The 14,111-nt window shown below is 38.8% G+C and overlaps 1 protein-coding gene across 13 annotated transcripts in view; it reads left to right on the top strand.

Moving 5' to 3' along the window:
* SECISBP2 (SECIS binding protein 2) overlaps positions 1-14,111 on the top strand; it is a 39,560-nt gene that overhangs the window by 5,324 nt on the left and 20,125 nt on the right. Inside the window, exons 3-10 of one of the 13 annotated variants that reach the window (XM_029202086.1) lie at positions 1,103-1,352; positions 1,599-1,722; positions 2,995-3,224; positions 6,561-6,642; positions 8,213-8,418; positions 9,942-10,064; positions 11,570-11,659; positions 12,961-13,093. In XM_029202086.1, coding sequence (XP_029057919.1) covers positions 1,103-1,352; positions 1,599-1,722; positions 2,995-3,224; positions 6,561-6,642; positions 8,213-8,418; positions 9,942-10,064; positions 11,570-11,659; positions 12,961-13,093 — 1,238 coding nt within the window. Of the gene's footprint in view, positions 1-1,102; positions 1,353-1,598; positions 1,723-2,994; positions 3,225-6,560; positions 6,643-6,808; positions 6,860-8,212; positions 8,419-9,941; positions 10,065-11,569; positions 11,660-12,960; positions 13,094-14,111 lie in introns of those variants that run through there. The other 12 variants (XM_029202089.1, XM_029202088.1, XM_029202091.1 and 9 more) reach the window with 12 other exon arrangements.

The raw sequence follows: 14,111 nt of genomic DNA, 5'->3' as shown, positions 1-14,111 counted from the left end.
GCAGTTCAGTGCTGCATGGAAGCGAAAGCAGTGAACATTCTCATCAGTGTGTTAACAGGTCTAGCCTGTAGATAGTGACTCCTTTCCTTCCTCAGTGCAGACTCTTACTTGCAGCAGAGTAGAAACATGACTTCTAGTAAGTGGTGCCTACGCGCATATCTCCTGACAGTTGAACAGTTGGAAGATCATATGGGATGTCTCATCATTAGCTTTGGCTCTTCCTGCCTTTCAGTGGACCAGTACACTTTGGGATTTCATTGATTTGCTACAAGATAATTTGGAGCTCTGGAAAGTCACAGAAACATCTGCTGGTGCTTATTTGTAGGAATGAGAAGATAGTGATTTGTATTTAACTCAGCTGCTTAGCATTTTGTCATTGTATCAACTTTCATTGCAAAATGGTTGAAACCTCTGGCTGTATACCAAATTTGCTAAAAAAAAAAAAAAAAATCAATGTTAAATTATATTTCAGTTTAGCCTAGCAGCTTGAGAAAGTTGAGGCAGTAGCAGTGTTCAGAGATGGTTCCATCTTGTTAGCAGCGTGTGTAGTTCCTGGACCACCTTGTGCGTAGTGTCCCCATTGCAACTCCAGCCCCAAGAGTCAGTAGAGCACAGGATGTGGCAGTGGGCTTGGAGCAGGGAAGGGGCTGGGCAGGCTGTCTGCGGGCACCTGGGGCCTCAGGAGGCAGGCCCTGCAGGTTGTCGGGGTAGAGGTTGGATGGGCAGTAAAAAACTCCCTCTACTGAGACAATGGTCTGGATAGCTCTTTTGGCCAGGGTTGCTGAGAGAGGCTTTTCCAAATGTTTGACAGCATGAGAGTGGAAAGCTGCTGGAGCATCCTTGGACTTTTCTAATGTTCCTTATAATTGGGTCCTTTCATGGAGGTTCCAGATAAGTAATGAAAAAAACAGAACTAGGTCAGCATCTTTCTTTGCAGGTTAAGAAAAAGTGCTCAGAGGTTTTATTTGGTTTTTAATTTGAGGTATTGCTAGAATAAATGACCTCAAAAATAGTAAAAAGTTTAAATTTGTTTATTACAAAATATTAAGCTCCTTGGTTTGTGGTATGAAATCTGCAACTAAAATTTACATGTTTTATTTAGACAGAAACTCTATGCCGAAGATATGGCTTTTGGAGCTTCAACTTTTCCACCTCAATATTTATCTCCTGAGATCCCTCTTCATCCATATGCCTATTCTCCTTACACCCTGGAGTCGTCACAAAATGTTTGCCCAGTGCGTGGCTCCCAGTATGATTACAACCAACCCGGTTGTTTCGGAGGTTTTCAAACCGTGAAGCCACGAAACGAGCACGTGTGCCCTCTCCCGCAAGACACAAAAGCTCTGTTTAAGGTCTGTAAATGTTTTGGTTTTGTTGATCACTTTAGCATTTAAAACATAAAGAACTGGTAAGTTTTTGCGTGTTATTTAAGGTATTTAAATTTTGAGATATTTAAAATTTGATATGGTCTAACCTTTCTAAAAAATGGTTGAGTTGTACTTATGAATTTGCAAATTTGAGCCTTTTTTATAGTGAATTTATGTTACTTTTTAATATGTTACTTTTCAATTATGTTTACTTTTTAATGTTTCCTGCAGAAGAAAACCTGTGATGAGCAGAAGTTTGACACTAAGAAGACTGATGGACCTATATCATCTGATTTAAAATCAGTTAAAAGTTCACCTCGTATGTCCATTCATGCTGAGAATAGTTTGAAATCAGGTAAAAATAACATGCTGTGTATGTTATGTCTTCCTACCTTGTCTACCCCCAGAAACGTCTCTGTTCTTTGAACTATTTTTGTGGGCTTACTCATCATGAAAAACTGAGGCCATCAGGTTTCCTGTGGGATCCTGGGGGCCTTTCCTCCCGGGGAGGGAACTTGTTTGTGTGGGCTCTATGACGTGTCCTTAACATGTTATTACCTTGTTTTGTGCAAGAACTTCTGTTAAGTCACATAGCAAGTAGGTGATAATCACCCGCCTCAAAACAGTTGTTAAATAAAAGTGAATTACAGTCACATCCCTTGTACTATATTTGATTATGTTCATCCCTGAACTAGCTTCTCTGGTATTCTGTTGGGACACTTTTTAATACGTGGGAGAGTTGACTGTGGTTTAAATCCCATCCTAAACAATACCAAACCTGAGGCAGGACAGTCATTCAGAGGACATGTCTGCTCTGGTCTTGAAAACTGCTGTTCCAGTCTCTGGCTGAAAGTTACTGATTATACATGATGTCTTGTTTTTTTCGTGTAAATTACTTACTATTGCACGTTGATCACAGCCATCATCTGTTTATATAATAACTTAAAACCTTTGTAATAGCGTACTTACTGGGAATGGTCATTTTATTTACATGTGTAATTTATTGTTACTTGATATGTAACTTTTTCTCTTGGTGTTGACTTCACTCATAAACCATCTGGTACATGGTAATGTGAAAGAAAATTTGAACAGTTAACTGTAATAACTCTAGCCTTACAATTAAATAATTTAGAAAATGCCGGGGCTTTATGACATTGTAACCTGTAGCATCATTCATTTGCATTTGAAGGAGAAAGATGGGAAAGAGCTTATAAGTTTCATTTTACTTGTTTCTCTCCAGTTTCTTCCAGCAAACTAAAACATGGAAATTTTATTATTTAAAGAAAATTTGTAAGAGTCCCCTTAATCTCACAAATCTCTAAAGTGTGTATTAAGAATAATTGAAATGCCCAGCTGCACAGTCAGGTTAAGGTAGCCATTTCATCCACTTTAGAATTACTCCTAAAATTTGCAGTGTGTTTTCGTTTTTCTGCTTGGTGGCCCCCATGGTCATTTATGTTTTCCACTGTTACAGAGAAGGTTAACAACACTACAAAAAATTAGGCTGTTTGGACAATAACGTGTTGCATCAATAGCAATAGACTTTCTACTCTGCAATTTAAGTGTGAGTACAGGTCATTAGACAACATCTAAATTTTTACCCCTACTTTTAATTCTGTAAATACAGATGGTTATTATAAACGAACAGACAGGAAATCCAGAATCATTGAAAAAAGTGGATCTGCCTCCAAACCTGAGTTTGAATTTACCAGGTTGGATTTTCCTGAACTGCAGGGTCGAGAGAACAGTGAGATACCAGAGATACAAAAGCAGCTCAAGTGGGGGCCTTTACGCTCTGCCTCTACTGATGTTTCTCTTCTAAGAGAAGTGGGGAAACCTGCTGCAATGTTAGCAGAGGTGAGTGCAGCCTCCTGCTCTTTTTGTTCCCTTCTTTCTTCCTTTCTCCTCAGTGATGGGTAGTGATGCAAGGACATCACTTCAAATACTACACTTCACATCTTGGTGTGGGAGGGGCCTCTCAGTTCGCTTAGGTGACTTTCTCTGTTGTTTGAACTGTTTATAGTCAGCTGTAACACCTGGTGTGGCTATTCTTTCCAGAGAATCACTTAGCAGGTGTCTTCATATCTGGTGGCTAGAAAGCATTGCAGTGTCTCAGGAGGAGAAGATTGTAGCACGGGTTCCTGCTTCCACAGCACATTGTGAAAATGTTGTTTCTACCATTGCATTCTGGTAGCACTTTTTCCAATACAGGGAAAGAGATTTTTTTAAATCAAATAGTAATGTTAAAACTGTGTAGTGTAACTTCTGATTTTTCCAGGCTTTTTATCTGCACCTCAGTCTTGTCAATGATATGGAAAATGTCATTGCAATAAGTGCACTCAGTGCCTAATAATTTTAAATTGCACTGTATTCACCATTTGATCTCAAAGTTTTACTCCATCAAGTTGATGCATTTTTCCTCTCAAACAGATTGATTTTGAGACTTCCAGGAAAAAACCTTATTGGGTTAGTAGTCCCTAAAATGGCTTGTGACAAATTGGGGCCCATCCCAGTATGGAGGTAAGGAGAAAGAAGAAACAATGAAGAAAACAGAGCTCACCAGTTCATTTAGCTCTTGAATGGAGAAAGGATTTCCATTTCCTGTCCTAGCACTTCTCTTGGGTGCCTGGATACTAAACCCTCTGAAGACTTGATGGTAGTGGCTTATAATGTGCAGAAAATAAATCATTCCCCACATGTTGACCTTAGACTATTATACCTTGGTGTTATAATGTGCAGAAAATAAATCATTCCCCACATGTTGGCCCTTAGACTATTATACCTTGGTGTTTTCCTTTTACACAATGGTGATAAGTAAGGCCGATTGACTGATATAGAAGAATCACAGTTTCATTAGGCAGCTTTGTGACTGCTTTTTGGGCCCTGGCTGGGTGTATGGAATAGCTGAGTAGTCGAGGGGCTCCATGCTTTCATCATGGGTGGTCAGTGGATAATTCCAGACCTGTGAGCACTGTACAAAAGTAGGACAGAGTACAGCGGGTCCAGGGTGAGTGGAAGCATGACTGACACTTTATATCATGGTCACTTGTTACATATGAGTACTGCATATGTGGACAAGAAGTAAGGCATATCATGCTATGTGGGGAGATGTACGTACTCATTGCTTTATATATTCACACTCTTGAATTATGTGTGGAGTATTTTTTTGTTTTTTTCCCATTTTCCCTCTAAAAGAAACCTTTTTTTCCTGATGGTATTAGTAACATCTTTCAACATGAGAAAAATATTCAGGAAAAAAAAAATTGTCTGAAGCTGTACAACCAAGAGAAAACCATGTTTGACACTTACTCTTTTTTTAATGGTACATTGTGGGAATTGAGGGGCATTCCTTTCAATTTAGGATACACATGTATGATACAAGCTTGTGTTTGAATTTTTCAAAACTTGTGGTAGTTTTTCCATGTCATAAAATATTTTTTGAAAATATAACTGTTGCATTGAATCTTTGGTATTGATATATATAATTTACTTAACCATTCTAGAATACGTAAGCCATTTCTAGTGTTTCATTGGCTTTGGTGAGCATAAAAGTTACGTTTACTCAAAGAACAGGCTGTGTTTTAATCATTTATGTTATTTTATTTTCTCCTTCGATGAATTTATTTTTTTTTAGTTAACATAATTGCCTTTACATACTGTGTCTATCTGGAGCCCCATAGAGAACACAGCAGCCTATAGGATGGGGCCGGAAGAGAATTTGTTTCTCAGTGTGCAGTCACTTCCACAGAGCCATGCTGATGCCACATCACCTCCTCCAGGACTAGCCCAGTGTTTTGGAAGCTGAGAAAGGTGCTAATAGAAGGGAGAATGGCATCTTTCTCTTTGCCAGACTCCCAACCTCCCCATGCCTTTGGAGTTTCCAGAAATGTTTCATTAAAAATAAAAATTCACTTCCCCAGTCACTCTTGTTTTGCATCCATTTGGTAGTAGCGAAATGAAATTATCGAGATTCTGTTCAGAGGTTGGGCCTCAGTCCTGCAGTGAATTGAAGCAGACAGCTCCGCACTCCTGGGATGGGGTGGGTGCTCTAGGCGGCACCTCCTGCAAGATTTGTATGGTGTGCGTCTGTCAGGCAGTAATTTGGAATTTGCAGGTTAGCAAGTGACACCTGCCTGCCCAGAGAGCCCTGCCTGATGTCTGTAGGGAAGTGGTGGGTCCTCTGGGGAGGCCCTGGGGCAGGAAGGCCCAGGGTGAAGTAGGTATTTCCAGGTCCTTAGTGAGCTCTACCACGGGGCCAGGAATCAGCGGATGCCACATGGAGGATTTTGCTTCATTTCTATTTGTAATGAAAATGGGGGCTTTCTGTCCTAGTTAAGGAACATGTTCTTTCCATTGTTCTGAAACAGCTCTTGGAGGTTAACAGGCTTCTACTATCCAGGCAGAGAAGTGGCACAAGGCATATTCAGCAATCAGCTATTTTGGCCACTGAATAATTCTTTTTTTTTTTTTTTTTTTTTTAACTAGGCTTAGATGTAATGGAATGGTAAAATGGATAAGTTTATGAAACATGTGAACTCCAGAATTTATTTTAAATCCATTCAGTGTGAATTTATCATTTTCCTTTCACCTTGGCTGCTGGTCATTTTGAGGTCTCTCTTAATGTACTCACTTGTCCCCAAGTGTCATTTGGTGCCTCTTGTTCCATGCATGTGGCAGCTTTCTGTCTGTGAAAGGGAGTACGTATTAGAAGGCCTGTATTTGTTTTTGTGGGTATGTTCAGGGATTTTTTGAGCCTTGGTGTGGGGGTGTGGTGAACGACAGCTTTTGCATTCACAGTGGGCACTTCGGCTCTAAGAATCGCGTAGGTACATCTGTGCTGATTTGGAAATTGTTGGTTGTATGTTGGTTTTTTTTTCCTAAGTTACATGCTACTGCGTGTGGTGTGATCCCATTATGGAGATCCATTTAAAATGATATACAAATGTTTATGTCCTAAGCAAAGAAATAGAAGGATGCTAGCTAAGCTGTAGACGGTGGATGGTTTTTCCTCTAGGGAATGAGATTTGGCAGAAGAAAGTAATTTAATTTTTCACATTATGTACTTATGTGTTTGGAATTTTTAATTAGCGTATGTTTTGCAGGTTTTAAGAATGGCGAAGGAAACTATATATTTCAAAAATAATGATTACTTTTATTTTGAAATAGTAAGAAAAGAACTGGTTTGTTTTTTAGGGTGAAATAGTGGTGAAGAATAATAATCGGACCGAATCTGTAACTGATAATGCTGCTACCAGTCCCTCTTCATGTACAAGAGGTAAGAGTGGGCTACCAAATATTATTTTAAAATATAAAAATTGTCTATTGTTGTCTGTTTTCTTAGTTCATTTTCAGTCTAGTGCAACTGAAATGTTTTTGTTTTAAAGCCTTCTTTAAGGCAGCTGATGGGTTGATAAACTGGCATCATTGTTAGAAGACTGAAGTAAGCAAACGAGATCCCACATCCATGCACAAGGAGTGTAAACTACATACAAGTAAAGCATTCTAAATGAAATGTTGTTTGGTTAAGTGAGACATTTTATGAACTCAGAAATGATTACTTTCTTAAGCATTACCTATATCAGTGGTTCTCATAGTTTTTGGTCTCAGGACCTCCTTAATACCCTATAAAAGAACCCCAAAGAATTTCTGTTTATTTGGATAACTGTCAATATTTGTAATATCTGAAATTAAAAGTGAGAAATACAAAATACTTATGAATTCACTTTAAAAGTAACAATAAACCCATTACAGGTTAACATAGCACATTTTAATTTGAAAAAATAACTATTTTCCAAAGTTAAAAAACTAGTCAGGAGAGGAGAGCAGCCTTTACGTTTTTGCAGCTCTTTAACGTCCGGCTGAGGAGATCTGCTTCGGTATTCACCTGTTTCACTGTTCTCTGTCGTACAGCCTCTGGAAAACCCCACTGTACTACGCTCATGGGAGAGTGAGAGTGGGGAAGGCAGATGGCACATTCCTGTTACCAGGAAAACAATTTTGACTGTGGACCCCTGAAAGGGTCCTAGGAGTCTCAGAACTTTGAGAACTGCTGGTCTGTCCTGACCTGGCCCAGAAGTGAGATATTCAGAGAGAGTTCAGTAGATTCTGCTTTTGAAGTTTTTGTGAGTAGCTTGTCCTAACAGAAGCCCTTTTTACAAAATTATTCTAGATTTATTCACAGGTGTGTTTTCTATTGCGTTAGCATGTTTGGTACGTACGTGGTTCAATAAAAGACCTTCACTTTAGCAACTGCTGTGAAGATGCATAGCTCTGTGGTGACAAGAACAGCCTGTCTCCCCACTGTGGGGTAGCCACAGGCTGCTGACATGACCTGCCCTTGTCCTGAAGGATGTCCTTTTGTTTTGTCTGTATATAGAGTTTCATGGGCACCTATGGAGTAGTGTTGCCATACTTATGCCTATGTTCTAGAAAGAAATAAATTACCAGTTATTGCGATAGCTGAAGTTTAGTGATCTTTGATTTCTGATGTTAAAGGTACACATCAAGGTTAGTAGGGCCACAGTTTGCTCTTTAGCTCATTATTTCTGTGTGTTTGCCATGTGGATGTATTTGTGGATTATTGTTTTTTAATGGAAACTTTTTTGTTTACCACCTGCACCTCTAAGTTAAAAGAACAGTTCCTAGGAAAGTCAGTTCCCCTTACAAGTTAATTCAGCATGCATGTTCCAAGAGGAAAAACAAATTTAGTGGATACTGTAGTTTCCAAGAGAATGTTCTTGACAACACCTTAATTTAACTATGCTCTTGAGTACTTCATGTAATGCATGCTTGGAATTTCTTTTTACTGTTGGGATTGTTCAACAATTTTGGTTATCTTTGAGCAGAATTATCTTGGACACCAATGGGTTATGTTGTTCGGCAGACATTATCTACAGAACTGTCACCAGCCCCTAAAAATGTTACTTCCATGATAAACCTAAAGATGGTTGCTTCATCAGCAGATCCTAGAAATGGTAGTATGTCATCTTCTGAAGTTTTATCTTCGGAGCCTTCGTACAAAGAGAAACATGCTGTCCATCCTACTAAAAAGGTACGTGTCACAGTTTGATTATGTTGCTCTTCTGTACCACTGGATTGTCTTTTTTTCTTAAATCCGAACTGAAATATTTCATTCGGTACTGTAGGCACTAATCTGAGTTGGTTGTATTCACTACTTGAATTGAATACAGTCTAGGGACACAAGTGGTAGCTTTTATACACAAGTAAGGATGTGCATGTTAGACCTATGGTCTTAAAATATCTGTGGACCATTTTGAATTCTTTACAAGAGAGATGCTGGCAGTAGCTTATGCTCTGGTATATAAAATACTGCAGTCTTTTGTCTGTTGATTTTACATTGCTTTTACCTACCAGGTACTGGTAGCCAGATAATTGTGTGCCACATTTTGCGATCATCATGTATGTTAATTGATTCTTGGTTAATTGCAGCTACTTACTATAAAATAGCATTTCAGAATCCATTTTTTCCTTTCAATTCAAATAATTTTAAGTTGTTATTTTTCAATCCCTAGATTTCTTTCTTGAAGAGCCTTTTTTACTGGGCTAGATTTTGGGTTTGATTTTCATTGTGTACTGATAACATTATTTTAAGTTGAAATATGGTCATATTTGTTTAGTGCTGGTTTCCTATCTTTTTGAGTGTTAGAATACTTTTTGATATCGAAAGTGTCTTAGACCATCCCACACAAACAGGAGCTGTGTGTTTATGCTTGGTTGATTGAGAAATCTCTGCTGGTAACAGTTAATGGTGAAGTCAGACCTGTGTGCCTGTTCCCTACAGCTTTACGCACATACTTGTGAAACAGGAGGCGGCTGTGAGGCCCCTCCAAGTACACATGGAGACTGGCCAGCTCCAAGGCCCCGCTGGTGTCGGGGCGCAGGCTGCACAGTAGGCCACCAAGTCACCATCTAAATGAGTTTTTAACACTCTTAAGAGTTAACAGATTTTATTTTATTTTCCCAGCATCTTTTTAAAAATTATTTTTTAATTAGAGGTGTAAGAAAAGTTTATTTTTGAGAAGTCCCAAAATAAAGATGAGAAAATGAGGATCTCCTGTAATCCTATGACCCAGATGGCTTTGCATTGTGGTCATAATATTTTTTTTTTTTTCCCCTCTAAAACTTTCTGTATTGTGAATTTTTATTACTGAAATAGCACCTGTAATATTACAAGGATCTAATTATGGAAAAGGTCCTTTTCCCATAGCCCTTTGGTCCCCACCCCTCTAGGAGCCTCCATTAACAACTTGCTGTCTGTTTTACCTCAGGGCTCCTGAAAACATAAATAAATAAGTATGTTTATTTTGTTTTAAGTTTTTTTTTTTTAAAACAGAAATGGGACTTCTCTGGAGGTCCAATGATTAAGACTTTGCCTTCCAGTGTAGGGGGTGCAGATTCGATCCCTGGTTGGGTAGTTAAGATTCCACATGTCTTGTGGCCAAAAAACCAAAAAAACCCATAAAACAGAAGCAATATTGTAACAAATTCAATAAAGACTTTAAAAATGGTCCTAAAACCCCATGATTTTTGCTTTTTTTGTTGTTGTTGTTCTAGTCCAGAGCATCACAAGGTGACGATCCTGAGCAAAATGAAGCCTCAAGGAAGAATAAGAAAAAGAAAGAAAAGTCTAAATCAAAATATGAAGTCCTGACAGTTCAAGAGCCACCAAGGATTGAAGTATATTTACATTTATTACTCACCTTGTTTGATATAATAAATGGGTCTTCCTTAATAGAAATGGGTTCATACTGGTTGCTGAAGTAAAAATTCTCCAACATTTTCTTTAATAATTGTAGTGCTGGGCTTCCCTGGTGGTGCAGTGGTTGAGAGTCCGCCTGCCAATGCAGGGGACGCAGGTTCGTGCCCCGGTCCAGGAAGATCCCACGTGCCGCGGAGCGGCTGGGCCCGTTAGCCATGGCTGCTGAGCCTGTGCTCCGCAATGGGAGAGGCCACAGCGGTGAGAGGCCCGTGTACTGCAAAAAAAAAAAAAAAAAAAAAATTGTAGTGCTAAAGAAAATAGTTGTCACCCATTTTCTTCAGTTCTTCATTTTGGTGTCCCCAGTGCAGTGCCCATCTCATAGCAGGTTCTCGGTAAACGAATGAATGGCCTAGAGAAAAAACTACTTGTATTGAAATTTAATGGTGTGTATGCCCTACTACTAATATATACCCCTCAGTATCTTCTGGTCTGTTTTTTTCTTTGCTTTGGCATGCTGGCTTCTGCAGGGCCTCCTTTTCTATCTAGATGTTTTGGTATAATATGCTCCACTATTGAAAGAAACTTAGAATACTGTAGATCTGTCGTGGACCCTGGTCAAGAAGAGAATATCATGAACTTCCGAAAATGCTCTTTAAATTGTTGTCCAGTGATACTCCAAGAATGTCTCTGTTCTCCAAGGAGCCATCCTGGATCCTGATTATGTTTTTCATGGGTCTGCAGTACCAGACTCAGCAGCCTGGCTCCTGGTGCTGGCAGAAGGGCCTCTCAGCAGTACTCCCAGGCAGCCAGCTTAGGGTCAAGCCCGAGGTGTTCCCACAAACTCGAGGGGCTCCCGGGGCTTTTTGAACATTCCCTTGAGAGTAATGGGGTTGCATGTTTGAAAACCTGTGACTGCGGTAGAGCATTATTGTTTGGGCCAACAAATAACTCATTTTTTCTGCCCACATTTTTCACATAATTTCTCCAGGGTCCCTAAAATGTTGACAGAAGCACATAAGACATTTTAAAATGATTTAAACATTGTTTAGAGACCTGTTCCTTTGTTTCTTTTTTCTAGTCTAGGATCAGCACATGTGACAAGATGCTTACATCCCCTGAAGTCCAGATTGATGGTTTCCCTAAAGAAAAGCATAGTTGAAGGATGGGTGCTTGAACAGTCTTGTGCCAGGGTGCTTGGGGCAGTTCGTAGACTGCTTGGTGAACCCACATCCTTGAGGCCCCTGCTCTCTCTCTCTGGAGCAGGGAGATTCAAACTGTGGTCCTTAACTTTGTTCTAAGAGTGAAATAAAGCCAAAGCACTTACATTAGTTTTTTGTTTTTGTTTTGACTGTTTTATAACACCTTTGAGCACTTTTATAAGGATATTTTTATGGAAAGAAAATAAGAGCAAGGAAAAGGTTGTAGTTGGGCTTATTTGATAATTGTGATTTGCGAAGAGCTAAAGGGTGTGTGGTTTACTTAGGATGCCGAGGAGTTTCCCAATCTGGCAGTTGCATCTGAAAGAAGAGACAGAGTAGAGTCACCGAAATTTCAGTCTAAACAGCAGCCACAGGTAATTTTTAGATTGAAACCACAATTGCTTTTGGCTTAACTTTTCTTGCTAAACTAAACTGAGAAAAACTGCTTTCCAGGCTTCTTTGTGTATGGGGACAGGTGGTTTTGTTTTGATTCATTCCTTCATTGGGGAACCACATCCAGTATGTTGAAACAAAGTTGATCTTAAGCTAAAACTGCTTTATCACTTTTGAAATTAGGCTATTGGTAACTGCTATTGCTGTATCAGAAAGGAGGGGAACACAAACTGCCTAACTTGGATTTAAAGAAAAAACTTTGACTTAGTTTATTCAGGAAACAGAAGAATCTCTTTGTGAGGCAGTAATGTCTGACAGAAGGAAAAAAGAGAGCCACCAGCATTTCACTCAGGTAGTCAGGATCAGAGGAAGAAATGATTCTTCTCTTGCCTCAGCCCCACTGTGGATTCAGGAATGAACTTGTAGTTCATAATCTAGATGGAGAACTTGCATACTTTGGGCATGTTCATTGTCATTTTGCCTTTCAAAGTGGGGTGATTGTTTTCACATTTGTGAAAAGTAAAATTCTAAACCCATGTATCTTTGCATTCCTATGTTGTAATTTGCTGCAGAGGTCTCTGTGGCTGCCTGTGCTGTGCTTAGCACTCACCCATTGCCATGAGCCCTCACCCAGCGTGAATTTGGCATCAGGGAAGAGAACAGTGGCGTGGGGCAGGAGTGGAGGTGTTAAAGCACAAGAGACAACACATCCGTACAGCCTTATACAGTCTCAAAACCCAAATCAGAATGATTTCAGAAATAACATTTGTTTAGAGTGTATCTGACTTTGCGCCTAAATATAATACTCACCTGCTGGGTGTGTTTTGGACTTGTATAAATTTTTGGTCATGCCTCCATGGTTTCATGGCACTTGGTTGGCTCACTTAGGCAATTGGAGAACGAATGGTGTTAATGAGGCAGTAGTACCAACCAGCTGGCCCCACACATAAACTTCCGTAGCCAAGGACTTTATACAAGTCTTGGTTCCTTATCTGTAGATGTATGCTGTTATTCACAATGGAGATGCAGACGTGTAAGTGGTTTAATTAAACCAGTGTTATGAAAGGAGGAGGAGGAAATAAACAACCTTGGTGGTAATATTGGCAGATAATTTGGAATTGACTGGGTTTTTAATTACTTTAATTTTTTTTAATTTTAAGATTTTTATAGTCCCTATATCTGTTTTATCTTATTAATTATATGATTTTTTTATCATAAAATGAAAAGCACAATTTGTAAAATATAGTATTATAAATAAACTTCTGATTTTTGAACTTTTTAGAATAATTTTAAAAGTAGTGGAAAGAAGAGCCAAATTCCAGTACAGTTGGATTTGGGAGGAATGCTAACCGCATTGGAAAAGAAGCAGCACTCCCAGAATGCAAAGCAGTCCTCCAAACCAGTGGTGTTCTCAGGTAAAAGAGTCTTTTCATTTCAGACAAATGATTGAAGTCTTTTTCAGTAGACTATTTTGTGACTGTTTTTTCTTGTAATCAAAAGTTGTTTATATATGATCAAAATAATGTGGTGCTGGAATAAGGATAGTTATAGACCAGTAGAATAGAATTGAGAATCCAGAAATAAACACACATATCTATGGCCAGTGAATTTTTAACAGGGTTGTTGAGTTCATTAAAAGGACAAAGAACAATCATTTAAAAAATGGTCCTGGGGCAACTGGATTTCCACATGCTTAACAATGAAGTTGGACCCCCAACCTCACACCATATACAAAAATTAACTCAAAATGGATCAACAGCTTAAATATAAGAGCTAAAACTTGAAACTCTTAGAAGAAAACAGAGGTAAATCTTCATGACCTTGGATTAGGTGATGAATTTTTAGAAAGGACACCAAAAGCACAAGCAACAAAAGCAAAAATAGATAAATTGGATTTCATCAAAATTAAAAACTTTTGTGTACCAAATGACATTATCAAGAAAATGAGAAGACAACTTATAGAATGGGAGAAAATATTTGAAAATCGTATAAGGATTTAATATCCAAATATATAAGAACTCTTACAATTCAGTAACACTCATATAAAAAATGGGCAGAGCTCTTGAAAAGACATTTCTCCATGAGAAGGTATATGTATGGTCGATAACATGTGAAAAGATGCTCAACATTGGTAGTCATTAGAGAAATGCAACTTAAAACCACACTGAGGCAGTTCTTGAAACCTACTATGATAGCTCTAATCAGAAACATGGAAAATAACAAGTGTTTGTGGGGATTTGGAGAAATTGGAACCGTTGCTGATGGAAATGTTAAATGGTGCACTTACTTTGGAAAACAGTCCCATGGTTCTTCAGAATGCCAAATAGAGAGTTGTCATGTGACTTGGCAATTCCACTCCTCTGAATGTATCCAAAAGAATTAAAAACAGAGACTCAGACACTTGTACACCAGTGTTCATAGCAGCATTATTCG

The sequence above is a fragment of the Monodon monoceros genome, unplaced genomic scaffold (assembly GCF_005190385.1).
Source record: "Monodon monoceros isolate NGI ecotype Baffin Bay Population unplaced genomic scaffold, NGI_Narwhal_1 Super_Scaffold_5, whole genome shotgun sequence".
NCBI classification, from domain to species: Eukaryota; Metazoa; Chordata; class Mammalia; order Artiodactyla; family Monodontidae; genus Monodon; species Monodon monoceros.
Note: the sequence above shows the minus strand (reverse complement) of the source record. Positions and strands in the feature narration are given on the sequence as shown.